Source organism: Telopea speciosissima, chromosome 7, assembly GCF_018873765.1.
Source record: "Telopea speciosissima isolate NSW1024214 ecotype Mountain lineage chromosome 7, Tspe_v1, whole genome shotgun sequence".
Taxonomy (NCBI): Eukaryota; Viridiplantae; Streptophyta; class Magnoliopsida; order Proteales; family Proteaceae; genus Telopea; species Telopea speciosissima.
The window spans coordinates 57896629-57923244 of record NC_057922.1 but is presented as its reverse complement, the minus strand read 5'-3'; the positions used below and the strand labels follow the sequence as shown (position 1 = coordinate 57923244).

Sequence of the window (26616 nt, the reverse complement as noted above, 5' to 3'; positions counted from 1 at the left end):
AGAAATATTACTAGAGCCAATCAACCATCTAGACTTCGCCAGCAAGAGGACCTTATGCGCCAGCGCCCTCCTCAGCCAAAGCAACAAGATAATTTTTTAAAAACTTGGCTCTAAAGAAAGCACTCCACAGAGACTGATCAGATAAAATCCTCCAAAGCCCTTTGAGCCTAAGAGCGAGACCAAAATCCTCCAAAAGCCCGATCCCCAGCCCCCCTTCTTCAAGAGGCATGCAAACCTTCTGCCACCCAACCTAGTGTCAGCACTTTCCACACTCAGAACACCCCCAGAGGAAGTCCGCAAAGATGCTATAAATTCTCCTAAGGACAAGCCAAAGGGAGGTTGCAATGTGGCAGAACCATGGAAAGAGAACTTGTTCGAAACCTGTCGAAACCACCGAGATATCTTGGTTTCGCAGGTTTCCGAAACGAGTTGGCCAGGTACTTTAAAAAATGCATGGTTTCGACTGAGATGTTGGTAATTTCACAAGTTTTGACACTTATGCCCATTGAAACTTGGGGAAACCTGGCTTGAAACCAATACAGATACTTATGTATGCTAGTAACCAAGCCAGAAACAAGAACAGACACTTATTTATGTTATTTATACCTAATATCATTTAAGTAAATGAATTTGTATTCATTTACTTAAGATATTATTCATAAATAAGCAAATACCCTCCTATTTGAATCCAATAAAATAGTTAAAAAATAAAATTCCAAAAGGAAAAAAATAGTCAACCCCCTGTTCAAGAACAAATACTCGATTTTCAACGGTAGGTGCAATTTTCAACTTTCTAATGCTGGGGTTTTTCTCAAATCTAAAAATTCCATAGATCTTAATATGGTAAAACATTGCCAAAACCAAAAGTGCGGTAAACTATGCATTTGTTTTGATGTCCAAAAAAATTTTTCCATTCAAAGCAATTTTGACAGCATTCGCGCACACCAAATTAAGTTTGACTTGTACATAACTCCTTCAATATAAATTAGATTTAAGTAATGTTGGACTTGTTGGAAAGCTATCAAAACAAAGCATTACAACAAATCCAAGATTGCTTTAATCTGATTTATATTAAAGGACTTATGTTCTGGTCAAACTTAATTTAGTGCACGCAAATACTATCAAAATGGCTCTGAATGAAAATAATTTGTAGACATCAAAACAACTAAATATTTTACCATACTTTTGGTTTTAGTAATGTTTTACCATATTATGGTTTATGGAATTTTTAGATTTGTGAAAAACACCAGCATTAAACAGTTGAAAATTTCACCTACCGTCGAAAATCCAACGTTTGTTCTTGAACTAGGGGGTTGACTTTTTTTCTTTTTGGAATTAGATTTTTAACTATTTATGTTGGATTCAAATAGGTGGGTATTTGCTTATTATAAATAATATCTTAAGTAAATGAAATACAAATACAAAAAACATTTAGTAAATGAAATACAAATACAAATACAAAAACATTTACTTAAGGCTCTTTTTGGTATCAGTTTTCATTTTCATTTTCATTTTGGCCTATTTAAAAAAAAAAATCATTACTCAAAACCATTTTGATCAAAAATGAAAAACTGTTTGGTAACTACTAAACATAATAGATTGTAGAATGAAAAATAAGTTTGGTAACTACCTATGTGTAAATAATTTTTATTACATTTTTTAACAAATGGGTGAAGAAGTTCTCTCATCACCCATCTTCTTTCCCAAATCAACTCTAAACAATAAAAATGAAGAGAGTTCTGGAGAATAATGTGAAACCCAGTCAAATTTCGAAATAAATTTGAACTTTTTGGAACTTGTGTGATTACAGGTTCCAGTTCTCAATCTATGATTGCAACGATGCTATAGGCTGCATTGGTCGAGGACACAGAAGAAATACTCGACACACCTATGGAGGACTTCGAGGATCCTTCCCAATATGCCCTTCTGGAGTCAGAGGACCCCTGTGAGACCCCGCACCGGAGTTACCTGTGCCGGATCTGTTGCCTGGAGGCTATGCGGAGCCTCTCCCTAAATTAAGACATTGTAAGTACGATTTAAATGAATTTATATATATTGTTTGTACGACCAAATAGAAATTCAGGGGTATTTTAGTCAAATTGCCCCTGTGGGACCCACCTTCCCAGTAGAGAATGTTGTTCTAGATAATTACCCGCATTCGGGTAATCTCTGATGTCGTCCGGCATCAAGTTATGGTTAGAATAGTTATTAGAAACAAATTTATAGTTATAAATAACTTTAAAAATCAGTTTTTGAAATAATTTCTGTCCAAAGGACAGAATTGCCCCTTAGTGCTTAAGTATCATCTATATATATTTATATTTCATTTTACTATTTACAACTCACAAACAACTTAGAAATCAGAAACGAAATTTAGTCTTGGAGACCAAGAAAACAAGAAAGGAGAAGGGAAGAAGAGGAAGCTCTACACTTGAAAGCTTGGATTTATACCTGAAATCTGAGCTGAACCTGTACAAATCCAAGGCTGCCTGCACTCTATCTCTGTTTCTACAACTGAGGTAAGCCTTAGAACTTGCTGTCTTCCTCTTTGCTTCCTTCTTCTCCATCTCTAAATCACCTATGATGGATTTCTGCCATTAAAGCTTGAAGATCAAGCTTTGGTTTATGTAATTGGACATAATTGGACTGGTTTAAATCAGTCTCAGTCCCATTAAGGCCTGAAATTGTAGGAATAAACCAAATCTGAACCTATATTGCTGTTCTTAATGGCAATTCATGAACCCTAAGCCAACCAATTTTGGTTTAATTAGTAAATCCCCAAATTAGGAAATTAAACATGAAATTCGAACCCCAATTAGACTGACCCACCTTGATATGATGCTGAAACATCAAATTGAGGTCAGCATGCAAGGATCTGACATTGTAGAGCAAAAACCCCCAAATTCGGCCAAACTCCCGGATGGAGTTGCAGGCCTAAGGCCGGTCGACGGGCCCTGAAGCCTCCTGAATCCGGCTGGTCCTTTTTGGTGCCCCTGCTGTCCTGTTATATTGGGATTTGCCCCGACTTCTATTGGGCCTAATAGATGCTGTTTTGATATGATGTTTAGGTCTGTTTCCTGCTGTTGTCTGACTGTTTTGCTGGGTTATCTGACTAGGACTAGACTACGTTACAGGTAAAGGGACTTTGACCTTAATTTATGTGTGTTTATCATTTTAATTTCAATGTTGTGCTGATTGCCATGTCATGCATCATTACAACTATATCTGATGCATATAGTTTTCTAGCTTGGATTTAATGCATTAGAATGCATGTGAGCTAGATTGCATATGAGCATGCTGCATTGCATTGCATTGATATTTTATTTATGTGGAATTGTTGATGGTGGAATTCAGTACTCTATAACTCAATCCATGCTTGTATCATCATAATTAGACTGCACTGGGCTACGTTGATATTCATTACCCAGTACTACGCCCCTTACCAACAGGGGGAGAGGTGTTGGACAACCCGTGGTACAGCCGAAGGGACATGCCGAGGTGCCATCTTCTGTCCCATGTTAGCGTGTCCGCTCCGCTGTGGGAATAAACAGACAGGGTTGGTCTTTGGGGGTTTGTCGGGTCCGCTGCCTGGTGTCATGCCGATCTAGCGGGTCCTCACCGTGGTAGAATGGTTTCACTCGGGTGACCGATGTGTGAATTCCGGGACTGAGGTTAGCATCTACCACTAATAGTACTTATACCTCATGAGACTTAGTAACTGTGCTAGGAGCATATTAGTTAGGACATGCATCATGATTTACTGTGTATGTATACTTCCCCTCCCCCTTATTGGGCTTAGTGGAGAGCTCACCCCAGTGGACGTCCTTCTTTTACAAATGAAATTACTACCGTTGCTGTTGCTGGTTCTGTGGGGACTTCTCCTAGTGAGGATGTTCTTCCTGCTGCTGGAGTTCATACTCCTTTCCTTGTTGAGCACGCTGCTTCGTGCACCTGCGACGACTGCGCGTTCTCCTGAACGTCCAGACTGATCAAGCTCTTCTTTCCCTTTTTATTTATAACACTTTTGTAAATGTGATAGGATATAACTTTTTGGGTTCTTGAGCTGTAGCTTTTTGGGAAACACAATGTAACTGCTGTACATACAAGTTCATATGAATATAATGCTATCACTAGTTTTTCTTTATTTATTGTTTTACTGCTCTATTATTGCTTCCGCTGCATTTTAATTCTGATAATAATGGATGAAATTGCGAATAGAACACTGCATTTGCGATCCTGGTGGAATTGTTTGGGTGTCTGAGACATCCAGTCACACTTGGCCCTTATTAACCGGGCCGGGGTGTGACAAATAAAACCTTACATAGAGGGAAGAACATGAGACACTTCTTTTTTTTTCTTCTTGGTGATCAAATAGTCGAACTCAAACAAGGATAGATTAACTTTGATACTTACTTTCAGTTTCAGTGTAGAATTAGTACAGATCTGAATTTTAGAAAGTTGCATGAAATTGGGTTAATAACTTTGCTACCAAGAGCTGCGTATCTTCTCTTATTTTCACCCTACCTTGCTGCTGCTATGTTCGCACCCAGCCCCCACTCTGTTCTAATGTGATTTACAGCCCCAATCACTGGCATTGATCTCTACTGATACTCTTCAGTTCAGTTTGAGATTTTAAGGAGTCAATCCTGTGATAGAAATGACTCACCCAACACAGATTCGAGTTGAGATTTATCACCACTGGAAGTTCTAACCAGAACTTCAAATCTGGTTCTGTCCTTGTGCTAGATCTGAGTTGCAGTAATTTTCTTTTGAGCTTCGACCTCGGTTTGAAGTGGTGCTTGATAGGAATCGATAGGTCCCGGTGTTACGAAAGAGCACCCGAAATTTCAGGCTGAACCATGAGTGAAAGAGTGAGTTTGATCGACTGAAGCATGTTGGGCTTCCACTGGATTTAGTGATTCCTGGTTCACGAAAGGAAGAAGGAGGAGGAGGGACATGACTTTCTATTTTAAAGACCAAATGCCTATTTTACCCCTCATATTTGGGTCTTATGAGCACGTGCTCATTAAAGAGTGAAAAAATGAAGGCAAAACAGATTTTGGCCATAATCCATACTAGACTCTTGAGTCTATTATCATTTTGGGGGTGTTTTCATTTATTTTAAATAAAAACAAGTTTCAAAAGTGATACCAAACACATGAAAAAATGAAAATTCGTCAAAAAATGAAAATGAAAAATGCTACCAAAGAGAGCATAAGTGATATTTCGCCTTGGCCAGACAACTATGACTCTCAGTACACTGTGCGTACACTAGTAAACATGGGTCAAAACGACAAGTACCATTTTGAGTGTTTAAAATGTCAAATATAGGCTGTATACAAAAAATCAGATCAAAAAAAGCATTTATGGGCCTCGAAACCACCAACTCGAGTTGGCTGGTAAAACATCACTTGTTTCGACCAGGTTTTGACCAGTTTCGACCATATCTCAATTTCTGGCTGGCCGAAACCAGAGATCGTGAACCTTGGGCAGAACTATGCTTGAAAAATAGGTCGCAATTCACAAAGCCGAGCACGGGGTGATCAGCAAGACAGTATAATGATTGATAATATAGGACTAGTCCCATACAAGGTGGAACAAATGATTCACTAAGAAGACCAAATATAACATATTGCAGATCCAGGGGCACTCTACCTATCTGATGTTTAGGATTTGTCATGCCATCGCATCATTTGGCCTAAACTAACCCCCCCCCCCAATTGCATAAGGCCAGCATAACACCAATTGCACTACACTTTTGCCTTACAAAAAATAGTAAATGGGGACCAGTAAAATGCACATTTGACAATCAAAAACCAAACATACAATGTTGACCCTATATACATAAAGCAACATTTCCACCATGTTTTGTCACATAAAGTACCTCAAAATAAACCTATGACTACTAAATCCTTCATAAATTTAGCATTACCTTGTAGAAACAAGCTCCAAACTGTTGGCAAATGGTATTTGAAGTTCTTTATCTTGCTCAACTTTTATCATTGAGTGCCGTATCTGAATTGTTCCAGGAGGAAGCTGTAAAATTTCAAAATATTCATGAATAAGGCATGATAGCAAAATTGAAAAAGAAATAAAACAATACCAGAGAAACTAAACTGAATTAAAGATGCAGTCTTCAAAATCAAGAATAATCTAAGGTTGTACAACAAGAAATCAGAATCTAATATAATTCATGTAAATATCTCATTTCACATATTTTATAGCTCTCGACAATGCCATAATGATAAGCATGCAAGACAATGATAGCTCTCGACAATGGCATAATGATAAGTCACTTTCAAATTTTTTTGTAAACCCCTTTTTACTTCACATACAGAATTTTTGTGAATAAAACAAAGAAATCAAAAGAAGGTTACAACTTCCCGGTTCACCACTTTGACTACAACAAGATGCAACCATATTCTCCTTGGGGCCCTACCTATCCCCCCCAAACAAACCATATTTATATGCACCCATCCATATATATATATATATATATAAAAATAAAAAAATAAAAAGGGACTTACCAAGTGCACGAGGCACCCGCCACTGCAGGGTCTGGGGAGGGTTTAAATATAAAATTTTTATATAAAGTTATAATCATATTTATACATGTTAACTTAAACAAGAAAACCCAAAAGGCAGAATTCTAAAGAAGTCTAACAAAGAATAAGGAAGCATAGTAGAAAAGTTGTTACTGAGAAAGGGGTCTATGATAATAATGAAAGACAAATAGAGGGACACAACCTACAACTTTCATTTATGCATAAGGCATTCGGAGTCTAACAAGTTGCTTTAATCTGTGTAATAAGTTTGATATGGCGTGGTATGCCACTTCACATGGTGGAAAAGGGGAAAAATTCACATAAAGTGTTTATCATTTCCTTTGATGTGTATGTGCTTACATTTTTTTTTATAAGAAGGGTTCCCTTGGCAGCACAACCATTGTAGAACAAACGGACCTGCATTAGTAGAGGCTAAAAGAAAATGAAATGACAACCGTTAAAATTGGGAGGCAGAAAAAACATAACCACTTAAACAGAAAATTGGGGGGAAGCACTCTAAGCAGAAGCTTTTAATACAAAATGTTTGTACCGGTTCCTCAATATTAGATTTTGTCAGTCCAAATATCTGCTCAAGTTCAGTGAGTCCTACAGTTTCCTACAGATAAAAAATATTCATTTAGAAAAACGTAAGATATAGGCAGCCTAAATGCATTATAACAAATAAATGATATTACATTTTTTAATCATTACGAAGTTTGTCAGTAAGAAATAGATCCAAACTAATCAAGCATCACAAGGAAAAGAGAAAAAAAAATCCAGAAGAGTTCCACGAATCCACGAGAATAAAAAGCATCATAACTTACATAAAAGACTGCATAAATGAGACAATAAGAGCACAATCAAGTTTTTAGACAAGGTATATACAGGACTGTGTTGTACTAAGACCACTATCTCGTTATACACATTAGTATGTGAATAAGCTACTAAAAGGGCATACCCAGTGTATGAGGCTACCGCCAATGCGGGTCTGGGGAGGCTCATAATGTACACAGCCTTACCCTTGCTTTTGCAAAGAGGCTGTTTCAGACTCGAACCCGTGCCCACTTGGTCCCAATGGAGCAAGCTCACCATTACACCAAGGCCCGCCCTCTACCTTAAATCTGTAAATAAGCTACTAAAACAACCAATTCATTATACATTTTAGTACGAGTTGAGGGAGAGAGAAGGGGTTATGTTCCGGTCAAAATTAATTTGGTGCACGCGAATGCTGTTAAAATGGCTCTGAATGGAAATAAGTTTTTAGACAACAAAACAAATTGTTGAATTATGTACATTTTGGGTGTTTTATTTATGCTTTATTTATTTACTTTTGAGCAAGGGTAGAAATGTAATTAGGGTTGTGACACTGTTCACATGAACAGTGTCGTGAATAGTGTTTCCCTTTGTAATCTCTTTCATTATTATAAATAGAAAGCTTGACTGATCTGATTGATCATTCAAGCCATTCCTAAATTCTGTTTTGTTAACATGGCATCAGAGCCAAATTCTCTTATCTGAGTTCTCAAAACCCTCCTCCCTCCAAACGTATTTTCTTCCTGATCTCTTTCCCTCGATTTTTTTCTCTAATTTTTTTCTTGGTTCTCATCCTCTACCATAGGGCAGCACTAATGAGGTGATCGTATGATCTAGATGCTGCCCTCAATCCTACCTCTTATCTCCATGTTCTAAAACCACTTCGGCTCGATAGTTGCTGCAGCCTTTCTGTGCTAGTTCGGAGTTCTACTTTTTTTTTTTTTTTGAAGATCAAGCCTCTCTCAACTTTCAAGGTTGATCTTCCTTGGTTGGAGATTCATCTATAGTCCTGGCCAGCACCTATCACAGCTCTACCACAAGTTTTTTAAGCCCCCCTAACCTAAATCGATCACAACTTTTAGGGTTTTACAAAACCCTGACACCTATCGATTTTTGGGTTAGGGTTGTTTCACTGTTGCTGTTTTTCAAAGGAGTTTTCTTCATCCAAGGGGACCACTCGACCTTGATCTCAGCCAGTATGTCTGAGTTTTTCGGCAAAATTCAGGTTTTCTTCCTTTTGGATCGATTTCTCCCAATATCGATTCCACTGTTCTGGTTCTTCTTGGCTGGCTGCGTCGATTCCTTGCTGGTTCCATTGTTTGTGTGGCTGCAACCATGACAGGCTCAAATTTTTCTTCTGCAACTTCTGGGATTGATGGACAGACCCAAACTGAATTTCTCCCTTTTGCTGCTCCTATTAAGCTCGATGGCACCAATTACCTCATTTGGTCTAGGACTACCTATTTGACCATTGCCGGTCAAGGCCTTACTGGACATATTGTTGGGAGTACCCCCATGCCAACTGAACCTGGTTCTCTGCAAGACTGATGGGTGTCCCATGATGCTATGGTGATGTCCTATTTGCTCCACTCTATGCAACCTGACCTCACCAGCAACTACTTATTACTAGAAACAGCCCATCAAATCTGGAGCGCTGCAAAGGAAACTTATGGGAAGGTAGGGAATGATGCTTATGTGTATGAGATTCGCAAGAAGGTTCATGACACCACTCAGAAGGAGTTCGTCCGTTGCTAAATATTATGCGGCCCTCAAAAGTTTACGGCAGCAATTGGATCATTACTTAGACTTTCAGCCCTCTACCCCTCTACAGCTACTGATATTGCTGCCTATCGCAAACACATCGACAAGATCCATGTGTATGACTTCTTGGCAGGTCTGAACCTTGAGTATGACCCTATTTGAGTGCAACTGCTTAGCCGATCTCCATTTCCTACACTAGAGCAGTCTTTTGCTTTGGTTCATACAGAGGAGACTCGTAGGGCTTCTATGTTGCACACTTCTACTGTTGATAGCTCTGTCTTACAAGCTAGTTCCAGCCCTACTTCTATTACCATTCCTGATGGTGGTAATGCTGCCTCCAAAGAGGCTGTCAAGTGTGAACACTGCAACAAACCCTATCACACTAAGGCTCAATGCTGGAATTACATGGGAAGCCTGCAGACTTTAAGGCGAAACGGGGTCGTGGGAAGTCCAAATCCAAGGCTAATCATACTGAATTTACTGTTGTTGTTGCTGCTGCCCCTTCTACAGACATTGGTCTTACTCAGGATGAACTTCTGGCTTTCCGTCACATGCTACAAGCCTCTTCCGTTGCACCTACTACAGCATCTGCACTTGCTGCCCCTTCTGGTTCTCACTTTGCTTTAGGTATTCTAGTCAGTAGTCATTGTGCATCGACTCTGGTGCTACTGACCACATGATTGGTTCCTCCCATGTGTTTCACCACTATTCTCCCTCTTCTAGGAAAAATACTGTTCGAGTGGCTAATGATTCCCTTTCTCCTATTAATGGAAAGGGTTCCATTCGCTGTTCTCCTACCCTTACCTTATCTTCTATTTTGCATGTTCCCACTTTTTCTACTATTCTTTTTTCAATTAGTAGTCTTATCAAAAATATAAACTGCAAAATAAATTTTTTTCCTTCTCATTGTGTCATTCCGGATTTGGTGAAAGGGCACACGATTGGGGGTAGTAAAGTACATGGTGGTCTCTACTTACTCGACACAGTTCAGACTTTTCTTCCGTCAGCTTCATCTCCAGCTCATCAGTTACATTCAGCCACTTCTCCTGATCTCCATCTATGACATTGTCAACTTGGTCATCCTCCATTTAGAACTTTATTTTTTTTACTTCCTCAATTAATCAAAGATTGTAAAAGGGATGAGTTTTTATGTGAGGCATGTGTTTTGGCCAAACAGACTCGTTCCAGTTATTCTCCTTTGAATAAAAGAATTGTTTCTCCCTTTGCTTTAGTTCATACTGATGTATGGGGCCCTGCCCGTTGTGCATCCATTCATGGCCATAGTTGGTTTGTTTCCTTTATAGACTGTTTTACTCGGACCACTTGGGTGTACATGATGCAGCACAAAAGTGAAGTTTTTCGCTGTTTTCAACTATTTCATCGTATGGTTCAGACCCAATTCAATGCCACCTTCAAAATGTTGCGGAGTGATAATGGCAGGGAATACATGGAGGGTCAATTCCAAAATTATTTGGCTGAAAATGGGATAATTCATCAGATTAGCTGTGTAGACACTTCGGCCCAAAATGGAGACCTGAAAGAAAGAATCAGCATCTTCTGAAAGTGGCTCGGGCCATTATGTTTGCACGGCAAGTTTCTTCTCAATATTGGAGTGATGCTATCCTTACCGCTGCCTACCTCATAAACCGAATGCCTACCCGTGTTCTTAATGGTCGTGCACCTATTGACATTCTCCAGGGTTCTTCTTTTGTGGTGTCCCCAAAAATATTTGGATGTGTTTGCTATGCTCGCAACCATCATCCTCATGGCAAGCTACATCCTCGTAGCATTCGTTGTATTTTTTTTTGCTACTCTGCCACCTAGAAAGGATACAAGTGTTATTACCCGCCCACTCGGCGTATTCTGGTTACTGTGGATATTGTCTTTCATGAATCCCAGGCGTATTATTCTCAGCCACCTATTCAAGGGGAGCATGATCCAGGTTTTGAAGATGTGCTTGCTATACTACCAGTTCCTATTCAGGGGGAGCCTTCTCCTCCAAACCCTCCAAATCCAGCCTCTAGTTTGGTTCCTGTTAAGGGGAGCATAAACCTGTGTGTCAGATTCCTATTGAAAAAATCTATACCCGGAAGCACAAGGAGCAAGTTGAGACTACCACCACTATACCTCTTCTCCAATCATCAGAACTTGATCCAGATCCAGACTTTGCTACATCATCTGGTAAGGATCCTTCTCCTGACTTACCTCTTGCAGTTCGTAAAGGCATTAGGTCTTGTACCCAACATCCCATCTCCAATTTTGTTTCCTATTATTCTTTGTCTTCTTCCTATCGTGCATTTGTGTCTTCTCTTTCCTCTATTTCTATTCCTCAGAAGTGGCAGGAGGCGATTGCAGATCCAAAGTGGAAAGCAACCATGATGGAAGAGATGACGGCCTTATCCAAAAATGAGACGTGGGAGCTAGTGATTCTTCCTCTGAGCAAGAAACGAGTCGCTATAAATGGGTTATTGTTGTAAAGCAGAAGATGGACGGGATAGTAGACAGATACAAGGCTAGACTTGTGGCCAACGAGTTTACTTAAACCCATGGGATCGACTACAAGGAGACTTTTGCCACAGTTGAAAAGTTAATTATTGTTTGGGTTTTATTGTCATATGTTGTCAATCTAGGCTAGGATTTGCAGCTATTGGACGTATAAAAAAAGGCCTTTCTTCATGGAGAGCTGGAAGAAGAAGCTTATATGGGGATTCCTCCAGGTTTTTCTTGTGACAAGACTTATGAGAAGGTTTACAGACTGAAGCGGGCATTATATGGGCTGAAGCAGTCCCCTCGGGCTTGGTTTGGCAGGTTCCATAAAACCATGATCTCCGTAGGGTACAAACAGAGTAATGTTGATCACACCTTGTTCATCAAGTGTCGTGGAGATAAGATCACCCTTTTATAGTCTATGTCGATGACATAGTTGTGACCGGTAATGACGTTGATGAAGTTTCACACCTGAAGATTTTCTTGGGACGAGAATTCAAAATAAATGATCTAGGACAGCTAAGGTACTTCCTTGGGATTGAAGATGCCCGTTCTTCAAAAGGCTATTTTCTCTCTCAAAGAAAGTATCTCTCCTTTGGAAACTACCTACTCGTCTGAAAGAGAAAGATGGTGATCCTGTTGATAAGGGACGTTATCAATGGTTGGTGGGAAAATTGATTTCTCTCCGACACAAGGCCGGACATTGCATTTGCAGTAAGTTTGGTCAGTCAGTTCATGCATGATCCCTACTCCACTCATATGGCTGTTGTTCTTTGTATTCTCTATTACTTGAAGTCAGCTCCAGGACAAGGGTTCTCTTCGAACCCTTGTCTCCGTATGATCATCTTCGTATTAAGGCCTACATTCATGCTAACTAGAGTGGTAATCCTGATCGGAACTACTTCAGGTTATTGTACTGTCACATGGCATAATAAGAAACAGAATGTTGTGGCAAGGTCCAGTACTGAAGCAAAGTTTTATGCTATGGCCCAAGGAATTTATGAGTTATTGTGGCTTCAAAGTTTACTCCAAGATCTTAGAGGTTCTGTTCATTGTCCAATGATGTTGTACTATGACAACAAAGCAGCAATTAACATTGCCCACAATCCAATGCAGAATGACTGTACCAAGCACGTGGAGATTGACAGACTCTTCATCAAGGAGAAGTTAGAAAGTGGACAAATTTGTATACCTTTTATGAAGTCAGGTGATTAGCTTGTTGATGTCTTCACTAAAGGGTTGAGTGGAAAGAAGTTTCATCCTAATATAATCAAGTTGGGCATGTGTGATATATATGCACCAACTTGAGGGGGAACGTTGAATTATGTACACCAGAATACCAGGAGTGGACCCCACCTAGGCAGTGTGTTCGGGCAGGAGTAGGGTGGTCATTTCTGGCCCCCTCTATTAGAGGAACTTGGGGAAATGGACCTGCCCAGGAAATGGAGAAGATAAAGGTCAGTTTTATTTATGCTTTTATTTATGTTCTTTCGAGCAAAGGTAGAAATATAATTAGGGTTGTGATACTGTTCACGTGAACAGTATCATGAATAGTGTTTTCCTTCGTAATCTCTTTCATTATTATAAATTGAGAGCTTGAGTAATCTGATTGATCATTCAAGCCATTCCAAAATTCTTTTTTGTTAACACAAATGAATATTTTATTGCACTTTTGGCTTTTAGCAATGTTTTACCATATTAAGATTTACGGAATTTATAGATTTGAAAAAAAACCCAGCATTAGAAAGTTGAAAATTTCACCTACCGCCGAAAATCCAGTTTTTATTCTTCAATTGGGGGGGTGACTTTTTATTGTTTTGGAATTTTATTTTTTAACTATTTTTATTGGATTAAAATAGGAAATATTTGCTTATTTATGAATAATATCTTAAGTAAATGAACTTAAATGATATTAGGCATAAATAAGTGTATGTCCTGGTTTATGGCCTGGTTTCTAGCATAAATACCTCTGTCCAAATTTCTAGCCAAGTTTCCTCAAGTTTCGATGGGCATGAGTGTCGAAACTAGTGAAATATGGGTTGTTTCGGTCGAAACTGGTCGAAACCAATGACCTTTTAAAATTCACCCACATCTCGTCTCAGTTTCTCGCGAAACCGAGATATCTAGATGGTTTCAACAAGTTTCGGCTGAGTTCTCTTTCCATGGTCTAGGTAAAGAAAAACTATAGACCAGACATAACCAATTGGAGATTGGACTACATTAATGTTAATTGGGCAGTCTTTGTTTCTACTAGAAGGTCCACATCAGGATATTACACCTTTGTACGTGACAACCTGATTACTTGGAGAAGCCAAAAACAATCTATGGTTAAGAATTTGGTTCAAATTTTGGGCTTTGAAACTGAGGGCTCCATGCAATTGTATTGTGACAACAAGGCTGCAATTAGCGTAGCACATAACCCAGTGCAGAACGCTAGTTCAAAGCACATTGAAGTTTATCGGTATTTCATAAAGTAGAAAACTAACTCTGGTTGCACACCCCTTATGAAGACAATGAATCACTTAGCAAATGTTGTTCACCAAAGGAATTAATTCTCTGCAGTTCCATACCCTCTTGAGCAAGTAGGACACGTATGATATTTATTCCTCAGCTTGAGATGGGGAAACATATAAGTGTGGGTAAGATGGGAAATAAGCATGTATTTGAACCCTCTGGGTATTTAAATATTAGTGTAGAAGTATTTATGTAATCTTGTATTAACTATCGCAAGTTAGCAAATATAGGGGATAGGAACCGATCTCCCTTCTTATTTTCCCTCTAGCAAACCCTTCTTTGTTTTCTCTCTTCTTCATCCTTCTCTTCTTCTGCCTCCTTTACTTGCTTTCTCTTGATGATTTAATCCATATAAGTCAAACTCCCCACAATAATCTAAAACACTTAACAACCAAACAGACACTAACTTGACAAGATACCAAAAAAATTTTGTTTAACTTCTATCCATGCCTACAGTCGATTGTAAGGCTCTTACTTAGTATACTCTTTCAACACACATTACTCATTATATGAAGTTTTACTTAGCTGAAAATTATGAAACAAAGCCAGAATAACAGACCTCAGTGTTGCCATTATTCTGGAAAGTCCCTTTAAATATATTCCTCGGACATTTCAAAGCCAAGTCTTCAGATATAAAACCAGTTCCATCAGTATGTACAAGAAGTTTCCCACCTTCATCATGAACAGCAACACCATATTCATCCTAACAAACGAAAATATTGTTTATTCTAGAGACAGATACCGGAAAATAAAGTTTCAACAGATAACAAATGAGCTAAAGTCAAGGACCATACCCGGCAAGGTTCATCTCCAATCGTTTGAATATTCAAGGATGCAAAATCTACATCTAGCTTGATAGTTTTTGATAAAATAAGGGAGAACCTGCATTTCCAACAGTGGACGATGATTTCACACCACAGGAATACCAATTGCAGACAATAATGAAAGTGCCAAGAAAACATACCTCTTCATATAACCCACTAGACTGTTGACTGTGTGTACATGCATAAACACACAGCGTGCATCATGAACAGATTTACAATATAAAGGATACGGTTTCATCCTGTCTACAAAGTCATTGGACTCCATACAAACAAAATGACACTTCACACGAGATGATGTCGGATCCTTTTTCTTTTCCGCTTTGCCTCCATCCTTGAAGACTGATACAAATTATACAATCAGACTGAGAAGAAACCATGTTGATGTACTCCTGCTAACCTATTACTAAGTAAAGTTTACAAGAACAGAATCTCAAAACAAGATCCATGCAGCTAACCCCATTTATTTGGCATGAGCTTAGTTGAGTTGAGTTAAAAGGGGGAAAAAACTAAATGCACACTATGCAAGGATGTATCATGGTATCAACTGTGCCTGACAATCAAAGGGCATCAAGATAACCTCTTTTTTATGAACAAGCCACAAGTGAAATTCTGTGAAATGAAGAAACAGAAGTACAAAGAGTAGGTCACATGAGTGACAGCAAAAGCTAGATATTGGGAATAACAAAAAGAAAGATAACAACTCCAATTAATCAAATCCATAAAAGGAACTGCGGATTAGTGAAGGATCCATCTCCTTCCCCATCATCCTCTCTCACTCCTTCCCTATTCTCAATACTCTAGCAACCCTCTCCCTTCTGCTTATGTTTTTGTTGAATTATTTATCCACCCGTGTCCCCCTTTGGATAGTCCGCTATGTTAGAGCTCCTGTTTGATATACATATTGTTTCCTCCCTTTCCTACAAGGTCGGCCTTTTAGAGGAAGCGGTTCCAACAGTTTTCTTCTCTCCCCTGCAACTCTGACTTCTTCCCAGGTTTCCCCTCTTCTCCTTAACCAGCCCTCCACCAAAGGCAGAAAAAGAGAAGGCAAGGATAGAATTTGAAGAGGCAGTTCATGCGACCCATCCAGTACAGGGAGGTGATAGTGATGATGACGGTGATGACCCTGTGTATGTACCTGATGATGTTCAGACAAAGGCAGAGGCTAGAGATTTTCGGCGGCCACAGGCAAGGAGCAGAGCCACCTTTAATGAGCATAGTAGACATAGAGAACCTAGGGGAGGAGCTGGTCCATCCAGGCAACCTGTGTTGCCCTTCAGGAGATCACAGAGTACTAGGGCAGCCACCTCGCCTAGTGGTCCCACCATAACAGGACCCCATCCTAAAGAAAGATCCCAACATCTACAAGAAAGAAGGCAACAAGCAGCGTACACTGAAGGAGATGTGGGGTAATGTGACGAGGATGGTTGGGGAGGCTGTGTCTGAGTGGTTGGGGAGGCTGTGTCTGAGTGGTTGTTATTCCACAGCATCCTCTCAAATGCCACTACGGGAACCTATTACCAAACAATGATAGATTCAGTTGCTAAGGACCTAGAAAATCACAAAACGGAGGTAAAGGGCCCTGTTAGAGTGGGAGAATATCCCTCTCGGGATTAGCATCAAGGAATAGCACTAATCCCGAGATGGGCTCCCCTCTTTTCTTTTGTTTTTTCCCTTTCTACCCCTGTACTTTACCCTACATCTAATATATTTCTTCTCTGGCCCTCTCTCATTACGTGACAGCGGCAAGCCTCTTGCTCTCTCAATCTCTCTCTTCTCCTTCTCCTTTCTCTCTTTCTCTGCATATTTCTCTATATTTACATGGTATCAGAGCAATTTGATCAATAGATACACGCTACACTCTTTTTCTCTTGGTTCTTCATTGTCTCCACAACTAACGAAAGCAAGGGGAAAGACTGATCGATTCTTGAAGACTCTCGACTTCTTTTCTGTAGCAGGGGGTGTTCTCACCCCTCTTTTGAAATCTTGAAGGTGCATGTGATGGCTTGAAGACATAAAGATTTCATACTAATCAGGCTCGATGTCTCTTTGGTTGTTTTTGTTACTTATTGGTTGTGATTAGATCGACACTTATGATTGATATTGCTGGAATCTGTGAAGATTAGTGTGGAAATCGATTCTTTTGGGGTTTTGCTTGCTGGTTTGAACTCAGTACCGGCAGAGTTCATTTTTCAGATCGATTTTAATTGATTTTTTAGGGCAGATTGGTGTTTGTTTGACCTACTTCTGTTCGATGTTGCTTCCATTCGAGTTTGTCTGCTGCTGATTTTTTTAGTGCTATTTGGGGGTGTGTCTGGTCTATATCTTGTGTTAATTGGCTCTATTTTCTTGCTGGTTTTCATCAGTGAGACACAGAAGGATGCGAAATTGGTGACTGAGGTGGTATCCTCTTCATCCACTTTTCTTACTTTCAAGAAGTTGGAAGGCAAACATAATTTTCACCAATGCAGAAGATTGTGTCATTGGTTCTCACAGGAAGATGTGATAAACATCACTTGACAGGAATGAAACCTAAGAGTACAGATGAGACTACCTGGGAGATTGCTAATGTCCGTATTTTAGGTCAGATGCTGAACTCCATAGATAGCAATATTGTTGATCTTGTGAGTTGTGACACATTAATACTGTCAAGGAGCTGTGGGATTAGTTGGCTGTGTTATATTCTGGACATAATAATCTTTCACGAATTTATGAGTTGTCACAAGAATGTTATCATGTCAATAGGAAGGTTCGACCTCTTACACAACACTTGTTGATTTTAAACGAATGTATAAGGAGTTGAATGCCCTACTGCCCATTACATCTGATGTGACACAAATGCAGAACCAATATGAACAGTTAGCAGTTATGAGTTTCTTGGGCAGCTTGGGACCAGAGTTTGATTCTGTTCGATCTCAAATCCTTGGTGGTGACAAGGTTCCCTCTCTTGCAAACACTTTTTCTCGGGTTCTCCGTGTATCTTGAGACACTACCCGTGATTCTACTTCTACTGACAGCACTGCCCTTGTTAGTAGTGGCCGTGGAGGAGGCCGTGGTACTGGTAAAACTCAAACTTCTGGTATACCTCCATCATCTAGTGCCCAGGGCATAACTGATAATAAGGGTGTCAATCCGTTCGGTTTCAGTTCGGTTCCATGCCTTGATGATATGATCCGAAACCGAACCGAGAACCAAGTCAGTTATGGAAGTGGAAACAGAATCCGAACCTGCTCGGTTCGGTTCGGTTACGGTTCTAATTCAGTTTACCAATACGGGTCCAATTCGGTTCTCGGATACTGTTCCATTCTGTTAGGCTGTCAGTTGTTGCTCCCTTGTTGTGTTCTCAAGAAACTCCATTTGTATAAATAAAATGCTCACAAAACCTTGAAGGAACCAGAAATATTAACAAATAAATAAGAATCCCAAGTGAGTTCTCCACTTTCAGATCTTATCTTTCAGCTTACCCATCAATAAAGTTAGAAAAACACATCAAAATTATAGTTCCAAAAGGAAAGGCAACACCATTTTTAAAATTAAAAAAAAAAAACAAGATATAGGGTTTTGGATTTAAGTGTGGTATTCAGTTCGGTATCGGTTCAAACCAACGGTTTTTTAGCTAAAATCGTAATAGAACCGAACCGAATTGAAAGCTCATATACCAGAGCCGAAACCAAACTGAATTTATCCGGTTCAGTTAATTCGGCTCGTTTCGGGTTCGGTATTTGGTTCCGGTTTGGTTTTGACACCCTTATCTGATAAGTCTGATCAATCTGGTCCTGTGAAAACCTGCCAACATTGTGGCAAACCTGGTCAAATCCAGCATTTCTGTTGGAAGCTTCATGGCAAACTGATGGGGGCATCATGCCATACGGCCCATACCATTACCAGAGCCCCTTTGTGCACCACTACCAGAGGCACAGGAGACTACTTCCACAGAGCCAGTTGCTATGGTTCGATGATGATTTCAGAGGCTATAGGCTAGCACGAGGCTGTTTAGACATCTAGGGTTATTTTTGTTATTTTCATTTTAGTATTTAGGTTGAATAAGTGAAGGTCATTTTAGTATTTTTATTTGTTTAATTCTGCACTTTATTTTTAGCCTTTATAACTTATGTGAGGGTACTTTGGGAACTTTGGTTGTTCCTTTTGTTTAACTAGGTTAAGGGTATTTCAGGGAGTTACATTTTTTTGTCTTTATTTAAGTTGTATTCAGACATTTGATGGACTTAATGAATGAAGAATGAAGAATGAAGAAAGCAGTTTCTGCGTGAAGCTCTCTCCCTCCACCTTTCTACGATTCTCCTTCTCCCTCTCTCAAGGTACAACTCCCTCTCTCTTTCTTTCTTCCCCTCCCCCACGGCTCTCCTTTCTCTTCTCCCTTTTCCCCCCTGCTGCTGTTCGTGAATCCCTTCCCCCCCCCCCCTACTGCTGTTCGTGAGTCTCTTTCCCCTCTGCTCCTGCGTGAATCCTTCCCCCCCCCCCCCTGCTACTGTCGTGAATCCCCTTTTTCCCCTCTGTCCCTTGCGGCTGAAACACTCCAGCCCATTATTGCCATTCCCCTCCATCTCCCTCTCAACCGAAAGTCCTTGTTCCCATCCTAACCCTATCTCTAGCCACCCCAGTCCCATTCCCAGATTTTATTTTTGAAAGCCTTAGTCCTAAACCAACCTCCACAACCCATCCCTTCTTTAACATTAGTAAACAAAATTTTATAATTTTGTTTGCATGATTTTCCCCACCCTTTTCAGCCCCAAAACAGTACCTCTTTTTTTTTTTGAATTAATTGCATTGTCTCGATATTGGTTTATATTCCTAATCTTCTAATTATTGGTTTATCAATCTATGTGGGCTGTTATTCATGCTTAAGGATTAATTGAATGCAATGCCTTGAATCTTCTTATCTAGCTTTGTAGATCAAATCATATTAGTTGCCAGATTTGTTTCCTACAGCTTGTGGTGATTATTCATTTGATTTATGGTGATCTATTGCTGGTGGTAAATTATATTACTTATTTCTCATGCTAAATGTAAAGTTGTGCAACTTCCAGCTCTTGTCGTAAGTCCATATTAGGGTGTTACAACCTGTGGTCCTGTCCTATTGTGGGATACTTTAGCTCCTAGGGTTTGTCCCGCATCACAAACCTTCTCAACCAAAGGTGGCCAACACTGCTAATACTGAACTAGCAGCCCCATTCTTGCCTATGGAGAAGCGTCGTGTGACTTTGACTATGATAGAGGAGGAGTATGCTCGGTATAATCAAGCCAAGGCATCTCAGGAGTCTTCTTCCACTGCTACTTTTGTTCAGACAGGTAATGCTATTGCGTGTCTCTCCAATTCTAGGCCCTGGATTATTGATTCAGGAGCCTCAAATCCCATGTCTGGAATTTCAGGTATCTTTTCCTCCTTACAGACCTCTTCTTCTAGTGTTACCCTAGCTGACGGTTGCTTGCAACAGTAGGCACTCGTACTATTCAGCCCACATCCACCTTGTCTTTGTCTTCAATATTATATCTATCTAAATTCCCATTTAATCCTTTGTCAGTTAGTCAACTCACAAAGGCATACAATTGTTCAATAACCTTTTTCCCTGACGCTTGTGTTTTTCAGGATCTCCAGACGAAGAAGACAATTGGTAAAGGCAGAGTATCGAGGGGGTTATATCTTCTTGAGGGCTCACCTTTTGTTGCATGTTCGAGTACATTATCCCCTCACCAAATTCATTGTCGGTTGGGTCATCCTTCGTTACAGAGTTTGCAGAAGCTTTATCCTAGTTTTCGTTCTCCGTCAGTTTTAAATTGTGAATCGTGTTAGTTTGGGAAGCTCCACCATGTGAGTTACCCACCTAGAGTCCATAAAAGGGCCACACAACCTTTTTCTTTAGTTCATTCCGACATGTGGAGCCCTTGTCCTGTGACGTCCAAACTTGGCTGTAAGTATTTTGTTACATTTGTTGATAAGTACTCTCGTGTTACTTGGCTTTATTTAATGAAATGTCGGTCTGAATTATTTTCTATATTCTCTGCCATTGTTGCTGAAATTAAAAATCAGTTTGGTTGTTACATCAAAATTTTACATACTGATAATGCTCGAGAATATTTTTATGTCCCATTTACTGACCTTATGACTACTCATGGTATTGTTCATCAATCTTCTTGTCCTGACACACCCCAACAGAATGGTGTGGCAGAACGAAAGAATCGTCACTTGATGGAAGTCACCCGGTACCTTATCTTTGAAATGAAGGTGGCCAAATCCTTTTGAGCTGATGTCTTTTTGACCGCATGCCCTCTTCTCTTTTAGGTGGTAGCATTCCTCCTACTATACTTTTTCCTTCCGATCCTCTTTTTCATTTACCACCCCGTGTGTTTGTGTGTGTCTGCTTCATTCAGGACCATCATCCCGGGTTATCCAAGTTGGACCCTAAAGCTATTAAATGCATTTTAGTTGGATATTCCCGTGTTCAGAAGGGGTATCGATGCTACTCTTCAGTTCTTCGTAATGTTTCATCACTACTGATGTATCTTTCTGTGAGTCTCAATCCTATACGGATGAGTCTGTTGTGGAATCTGGTTTGGATGATGATATTCCTACATATATTGTTCAGTCTCATGTGCGTACCCCTCCTGCTCTTAAAAATGTTTACAGCCGTCGCCGGAGAGCAAAAGCTGCCCCTACTGATCCTCCTCCTGCTGCCACGTCTTTGTCGTCTACGGATCCTGCACCAGCCCTAGTCTTCCACCCTCTTGACTTGGATCTTCCCATTGCTCTTCGCAAAGGTACAAGTCGTCGTGTTCAACATCCTCTTTCATCCCATGTTTTTTATTCTGGTTTATCTTCTATTTTTCGGACATGTCTTTCTACTGTTGCATCTCATCCTATCCCTAAGACCATTACAGTGGCTTTATCTCGTTCTAGCTGGAGGACAGCTATGGAGGAAGAATTGCTGGCTTTGGAACATAACTGGACATGGGATCTTGTTCCATTGCCAGTTGGGAAATCTGCTATTGGTTGTCGGTGGGTATATGTTGTCAAAGTTAAAGCTGATGGCACTCTTGCTCGCCTGAAAGCCAAATTGGTGCCAAAGGCTATGCACAGGTGTATAGAGTGGACTATTTGGATACATTCTCTCCAATAGCTAAACTCTCCATTGTCCCTGTTTTGATCTCCATTGTTGCATCTCATCAGTGGCCAATGCATCAACTGGATGCCAAGAATGCCTTCCTCCATGGTAACCTACAGGAAGAGGTCTATAAGGAGCAATCTCCTGGAAAAGTTGCTCAGGTGAGTCTGATTTGGTTTGTAAGCTGGACAAGATGTATAGTCTAAAACAATCTCCTAGGGCCTGGTTTGGTCGCTTTACAGAGGTGGTACTTGAGTTTGGGTTGCCACGATGTAACAGTGATTACTCTCTATTTTATCGTCAAACCAGTACAGGCAGGATTTTCCTTATTGTGTATGTGGATGACATTATGATTACTGGAGATGATTCTGAAGGTATTAAGAGTTTGAAAGCTCATCTACAACAAAGATTTCAAACTAAGGATTTGAGGAAATTAAATTATTTCCTAGGTGTTAAAGTGGCTCAGTCAAGGAAGGGAATATCCCTCTCACAGCGAAAATACACTCTTGATTTACTTAGGGAGACTGGGATGCTAGGGTGTCAACCCCTCGACAACCCAATGGATCCCAACATCAAACTTGTCGTTGAAGAGAGAGATGTTCTTGATGATCCAAAGGAACATAGAAGATTGGTTGGAAAGCTGAATTATCTGACCTTCACTCGACCCGACATTGCTTTGCCGGTGAGTGTTGTTAGTCAGCTGTTGTCATTTCCTCGGACTCCTCATTGGGATGTTGTTATCCGAATTCTGAGGTATCTCAAGAAGGCTCCAAGACGTGGATTAGTGTATGTTGATCATGGACATAGACGAGTTGAAGGTTTTTCAGATGCAAATTGGGTTGGATCACCTATTGATAGGAGATCAACTACAGGTTATTGTATACTTGTGGGAGGTAACCTTGTCTCATGGAAAAGTAAGAAACAGAGTGTAGTGGCTAGATCAAGTGCATAGTTCGAGTATCGAGCCATGGCACATGCAACTTGTGAACTGATCTGGTTGAAGATATTGTTAACTGAACTTGGATTTGAGGATTCCTCTCCAATGCAGTTGTGGTGTGATAACCAGGCAGCGATACATATTGCCTCAAATCCGGTATTTCATGAGGACTAAACACATTGAAGTGGACTGTCACTTTGTTCGGGAAAAACTTCAGCAGGGATTAATTTCTACCAAACATATCAAGACTAGAGAACAGCTCGCAGATATCTTTACTAAGTCACTAGGAAGTCGGAGGGTTGACTATACTTGTAACAAGCTGGGCATGATTGAGATATATGCTCCAGCTTGAGGGGGAGTGTTAGAGTGGGAGAATATCTCTCTCGGGATTAGCATCAGGGAATAACGCTAATCCTGAGATGGGCTCCCCTCTTTTCTTTTGTTTTTTCCTTTTCTGCCCTTGTACTTTACCCTACATCTAATATATCTCTTCTCCAGCCCTCTCATTACGTGAGAGCAGCCAGCCTCTTGCTCTCTCAATCTCTCTCTTCTCCTCCTTCTCTCTCTCTTTCTTTGCATATTTCTCTTTATTTACAGGCCCTATTACCAGTCAATCTTGACTGGCCTCTCTATCAGTCGGATATCAAGAATACCTTTTTATATGGTGATTTGCATGAGGTATATATAGAGCAACCTCCCGGGTATGTTGTTCAGGTGGAGAAATCACACAATATGTAAGCTGCACAAGACAATTTATGGTTTGAAATAGTCACTTAGAGCCTAGTTGGACAAATTCAGCTCGATTTTTTTTTTTTTTTGTATGAATAAATAATTCAATTACCAAAGGAAGAAAGGGGGGGAGAGGAGACAAGCAAAAGCCAGCACAAAGCCCTACCAAAAGCCAAGGACAAGACACAAGGGACAAAAGCTCTAACAAAACATCACACTAGAAAGAAAAGAAAAAATTCCCGGGTCTATATTCTCGTGGCAGAGGACGCGATTTCTGATATCCAAATTGATAGGTGAGTTGATCTCCGGGACGGGCGAGGAGTAGGTAAGGTAGGGATGCTTCTTAGGGAAAGGAGGGGAGCTGGGTTTGCAACGACGAAAAACTTTGAGAGACGTGGGGGCAGTTGGGTGATGCGAACGGGGGTTCAGGCCCAAAATAAGATGGGAGATTCGGGAGGGGTTAGAGCAATGGGCTTCAGAGTAAGAGGGAACTTTCCCATTAGAAACAGATGGGCCAGCCAAAGAGGAATGATGGTGGACCGGGTCAGAGAGGGAGACGACAAAGTAGAGGAAGTTGAAGGGGGACCACCACATGGGTAGGTAAAATCGGGGAGAGAGAGGACCGAGAGGACAAAAACCCTTTGGCCTGTGATTTGAGGAAGGAAGAGATTCCAACGTTAGAGGGGAGAGAGCTAGGGGACGCCAACGCAGGGACAGCAGACAGGGGATCAAAGGGGACAGGTGTTTAGGCTGAGCAGGGGTCGAAGTCAGCTCCTTGGAGGAAGGGAAAGTTTCAACGTCATAGAGGGATTCAGACTGCAGAATCGCAAATCTGTTCGGACCAGTGGTAGCTTGCAGGGGGACCAACGGTCCAGTGGGATGAAGACAACGTGGAGAACCAGAGGACAAGGGCTCTTGCAGCGGGGACGATGGCGGCTTCTTCTCCAGCCACGGCTAGGATCACGATGATCAGAGGAAGCCGCAAGACGAGATGAGCCAGTCCCATTCACCATAGGGGCTCTACGACGCATCCTGGTGGGGGTATCTTCACACACAGCAGTAGCTTCAAGGGACATTCGAGAGGAGGCGACAACCAGCAAAGTATCCTTAGGGGTTGCGACTGCATTAACATCATGGCTTAGATTCTGCTGAAAAACGACAACTTCAAAAGGAGCTTCACAAGAGTTCAAGTCTGTCTTTTGTGCACAAACGGTAGAAGGATAGCCAAAGGTTTTGCAGTGGAGGCAGTTGAGAGGCTTCCAGTCATAATGGACTTCTTGCTCAAAAGAGAAGTCATCTCGTTCCTTAATTTTGACGAGAGAAGGAAGGGAAGATTCTGCAGAAACCTCGACACAGATACGAGCAAAAGCCAATCGATCCTTCATCATAGTTCGAACATCAGAGAAGAGAGGAGTACCCACAACTGAACCCACCAAACTAAGACCTTCCAAATACCGGAAATGGAGCAGCAACTCAAGAAGGGAAATCCACAGAGGGATGGTAGAGAAATCTACCTGATTCAGTTAGAGATGATGCAGCCATTGGTGAAGGAAAAGAGGTCTCTTCCCAACTTGCCAAAGACCACCTTCAAGGGCACCGGTTTTGTCGGATTAGTCGGAGAATTTGAAGACAAAGAGGCCATTATCCAGAAGGAAAGTTTCAAGGTTTCCAAGAGGTCTACATTGTTTGGTCAGAGAGGACTTCACAATGTGAAAGGAGGTCGGAGCCAAGGAAATGGCCAACCAAACAATTTCTCCAAAGATTTGCTTCATCATCAAGCAGACCAGGGAGGCAATGGACAACTCTACAGTCGCCCTCAAGAGAGGGGGCGATGAAACGAAGGGAGAACCCTTCTTTAGTAGCTGGATGGAAAATAGAACTCCATTGCGGAAGAGGATGGAGAGCAGAGGGTGAAGATGTAGGAGGCAAGGGACAGCCGGCGGAAGAGGAGAGGATGGTGCAGAGGGATTACCGAAGGCAGGGGAGTTGCCGGCAGCCGAGGCCGCCAAAGGAGAAACAGGTGAGGACAGAAGAATGCTACATCGTGACTTTCTGGGGAGCAAAAAAAAAAAGTAGAATCAAAATTAGTGTTGACAATACGTTTTGAAGAGTTAATTTCAGCTCGATTGTTTCTAACTATGGTTTCTCACAATTTATTATGCTCACTCGGTCTCTGTATGGGTTTCCTTAGCCACCTCCTTTGTATTGAAGTATGTTGAGAACCTTGGGATTGGAATAATTTCTCTTTACTTTAGGATTTTATTTGTTTTATTATTTTTCCATATTTGACTAGTTTGCCCTTAGGTTATAATTCTCATTATAAATAAAGTGGACCTCTGTCATTAATGACAAGTCATATTATTCTCCTATCTCTGGCTCTGAACTTGGTATCAGCAATTCAGCGCCCAAACCGTAGGAAATCCTCCTCGGTTTTCATATTGTTCTCCACCACCGCCTCCGCCTTTCAATGGAGGTTGTAGCCTCCTCGTCTAGCATGGTGGACGATCACCGCACCATGCATTCTAGAATTCTACATTATACCACACCTTGATCACTATGCATTCCACCGCCTTGTCTGCTCACCATGGTTTAAGTACTCGATTACGGTATAGGTTTTGCCTTGGCAAAAAATTGAGTTAGGCCGAGATCTCGGCGAGTTGGGGCAAATTTTCTTTTTTTTCTTTTTTTTTGAACTCGACGGTTGGTTTTGGTAGGTTTTGGACCTAATTTAGTCATGAATGTTGGTATACAGTCTATTTTGGCCCATTTAAGCACAATGACACTATCAAATTTTGAAAAATCCAAGTCCAAATAGGAGTTTCAATTAGTGGGAAACCAAGAGAGACACTTACCTAGTTTATTATTTCTCAAATCTAAAGATTCCATAA

General features: G+C 40.7%; 1 protein-coding gene across 1 annotated transcript in view; it reads right to left on the bottom strand.

Annotated features, from left to right (window-relative positions):
* Positions 1-26616, bottom strand: part of LOC122670062 (probable RNA-dependent RNA polymerase 5) — a 105372-nt gene that overhangs the window by 61156 nt on the left and 17600 nt on the right. The window contains exons 5-10 of the mRNA XM_043867015.1: positions 15085-15283; positions 14915-15002; positions 14680-14823; positions 7096-7161; positions 6906-6977; positions 5933-6036 (exon numbers count right to left, since the gene is read on the bottom strand). Coding sequence (XP_043722950.1) covers positions 5933-6036; positions 6906-6977; positions 7096-7161; positions 14680-14823; positions 14915-15002; positions 15085-15283 — 673 coding nt within the window. The remainder of the gene's footprint in view (positions 1-5932; positions 6037-6905; positions 6978-7095; positions 7162-14679; positions 14824-14914; positions 15003-15084; positions 15284-26616) is intronic.